Consider the following 2795-nt stretch of genomic DNA (forward strand, 5'->3'; position numbering starts at 1 on the left):
CACTTCCAGCGTCTCGTGCCACCTCCTCTCCTCAGCTGATCCAACCTCCAGTTCTCTGTGTCTGAAACAACAGTAATGTGGATGCACGCCAAACCCAAATGCAGTGAGCCTGGTGGGTTTCTGGGCGGGGGGGGTTCCCGGGTGTTTTAAGTTTAAGTAAGCATCAGAAGCAGAACTGAGCAGATGCATTTAAGAGACAGACTACTGTCCGTTCGTCTCCAAAGCAGGTTACTACATTACAGGCAGAGCAACGGCGATCTATCGTGGCCCGAGTCTTCCTCCGTTTCTGGAATCCGAGGCAGGAGAGCAGACCGTGTCAATCCCCAGAATTTCTGAGGTGACATATCCTTTTTGGTAGCTGTGAACTTCCATCCCATATGGTTCCCACAGATTCTGCACTGGGCTACAGTCCAGGCATACCTACCGAAAGCAAAACGAAGGTTGATGCTAACGTGTAAGGAAAATGCGTTTTAACAGTACTGGATCACAGCTCGCTCATCAGGTAAGAAACTAACACTAGTCTAACGCTAGATCTTCAAAGTCTTTGGGAATCAAGGTGTCCAGCTCCCATCTAAAAACCCTGCAGATCTTTTAAAAGGGTTAAAAAAAAAAATTCAGCCTTCAAATTGAGAAAGGAACTAAAGCATTTCATGAGCACAACATTTCAACAGTATGATGAAATGCTGTGTGCCTCAAAGAGGAGTCAGAAGAGTTCTCAGACAGTAAATTACTTAAGGGAAATACAAGTGATTTTGCACTGCTCCTAGACTAACAGGGAACTGCACTTTCCAGAGCAACAGCGCTTTTCTTTAACAGTTTTAAAAAGGCAGAACGTGAATATTTCAAAGCCCTCGCAGAAGAGAAAAGCTGAGAAAACACCTAAGGATGGGAAAAATTAACTCCAGATATTATAAGCCACAAGTTGTCTTCAGGCAGCCTTAAAGCTCGCATGTCTTGTGACAGATACGCCACACACACTCCAAGTCATTACCCAGCGCTATGTGATAATCCAGGAAAAACACCCCAGGATCAACACAAGAAAATGGAAGAGTAAACATGTACATGAGTAGTCAAGAACCTTGGACTAGCTACAGATGGGGCAACATCTTATTCTGTGCTGCTTCAGAAGGTGACATGACAGCCAAAGTACAGACGAATGATCTTTGACATTTTGGCACAGAAAGGCCCAGACAGACGAATGATGTGGTGAAAAGGTATTTAAAGAATATTTTTGTGGAACTAAAATTCAGATACAGTTTGACATTTCAGATATTTTGAGTAGTTAAATATTCAAACTTCTGAATGAGCACACAGAGAATGATTGCCTAGCCACAAAAATTAAACTGAAGATAACAGAGAGGAGTGACATTTTGATGCAAGACCTGTCATTAATAGAAAAAACTTCTACATCTTGACAGTTAATGCTGCTACTGTTTGAGAGCCAGACTAATAATAATGAAAAAAAAGTAATCAGATCAACACGAATGTTAGAGATTTCTAACTACATGTAATATTTATTCAGTTTTTAGATCTAAGAAAAGCATTTCAGTAGAATAACTGCATTTATATATTCTGGGTTTTATCTGCACTTTTCTGACTTTATGATCAAAGAAAGCTGCGTGGAAGCAATTATTGTTTTAGTGGTAGTTTATACAAAACCATACACAAACTCACTCCCAGACAATCAGTATGCTGTTTATAGCTCTCAGATGCTGTATTTTAAAATAAAGATTTCCACATTTATTAAAGAGAAATTCTGAAAGCATTCTAGCTGAATTTTCCATTTTATTCTGTATTTTGAAAATGTCTAAATTTACTTTCCAATTTTTCATATAAGCAAAATGATGACATATGTTTCAAAAATTATATATTTAGTATTCTACCATCACAGGACTACATTTACAGCCAAATTTCTGTCATTTACTAATAAAATTTCTTTTAACTGTCATTACCCAGGAAACCAGCTGTGCTCTGTCGATGGTCGTCCACTGAGATTCAAGTTGCAGGCTTTATATACAGTAAGGGTTTCATGGATGTATCCGTGAGGATTCACGTATGCTGCCATGGGTCCACATAAGGATAAACTACAACAGACAATTCACACTATTGTCAGAGTTCAAGCAAGGAACAGCAACAAAAAACAGACTGTCAAATGTAAACAGAAGAAAAACTGCCAACCACGCTTAAGACTATTTTCCATAGCAAAAGAACCACTTCAGGCTGCAGGGGAAAAAAAAAGGTCCCTTTAATTATATTATTAAAAATGGAAAGAAGATAAACACTTATGTAAAATGTCATTGCTCAGATTTTCTTAGAATTGCAGAAATTTAAGTGTCCAGTGGTATAAATCTGATGCATCCCCCACTGACATAAACTGTTCCCGACCCTACTTGAAGTCCCTACTTCAGAAAAGGTATTTCAGAAAGATGTTACCACGAGTAAGGATTAAAACATTCTTGTCTTCAGATGAACCTCACGCAGCTGTTTGTTGAATGGGCCAAGTTAGAGGAGAGCCGACAGGATGCTACGGAAACGACCTCATTTAAGACAGTTATCAACACTTCCCTCAAAAACCTACAGCTCAATATGAAAAAAAAGGTACACAATAGACCCAATTCCTTTTATTCCTTGTTTTTGAATAGCAACTTCCAATAAAACTAAGTAGCAGCTATATTGCTACTTTTAAATCTAACTGTAAAAGTAAGCAAAACTTTTAAAGTTAGATTTAAAAGTAGCAATATAGCTACTTCGTTCATCACGCTAACTTCTCATCATTAAAGTACATCACATCGACA

At 38.4% G+C, this 2795-nt stretch overlaps 1 protein-coding gene across 1 annotated transcript in view; it reads right to left on the minus strand.

Moving 5' to 3' along the window:
• Positions 1 to 236: 236 nt before the first annotated feature.
• The window catches only part of CRBN (cereblon), a gene marked incomplete at its 5' end in the record, with an annotated part of 17647 nt that continues 15088 nt past the window's right edge, over positions 237 to 2795 (minus strand). Inside the window, 2 exons of the mRNA XM_010148997.1 lie at positions 237 to 420; positions 1953 to 2084. Coding sequence (XP_010147299.1) covers positions 237 to 420; positions 1953 to 2084 — 316 coding nt within the window. The remainder of the gene's footprint in view (positions 421 to 1952; positions 2085 to 2795) is intronic.

The sequence above is a fragment of the Eurypyga helias genome, unplaced genomic scaffold (assembly GCF_000690775.1).
Source record: "Eurypyga helias isolate BGI_N326 unplaced genomic scaffold, ASM69077v1 scaffold6010, whole genome shotgun sequence".
Lineage (NCBI taxonomy): Eukaryota > Metazoa > Chordata > Aves > Eurypygiformes > Eurypygidae > Eurypyga > Eurypyga helias.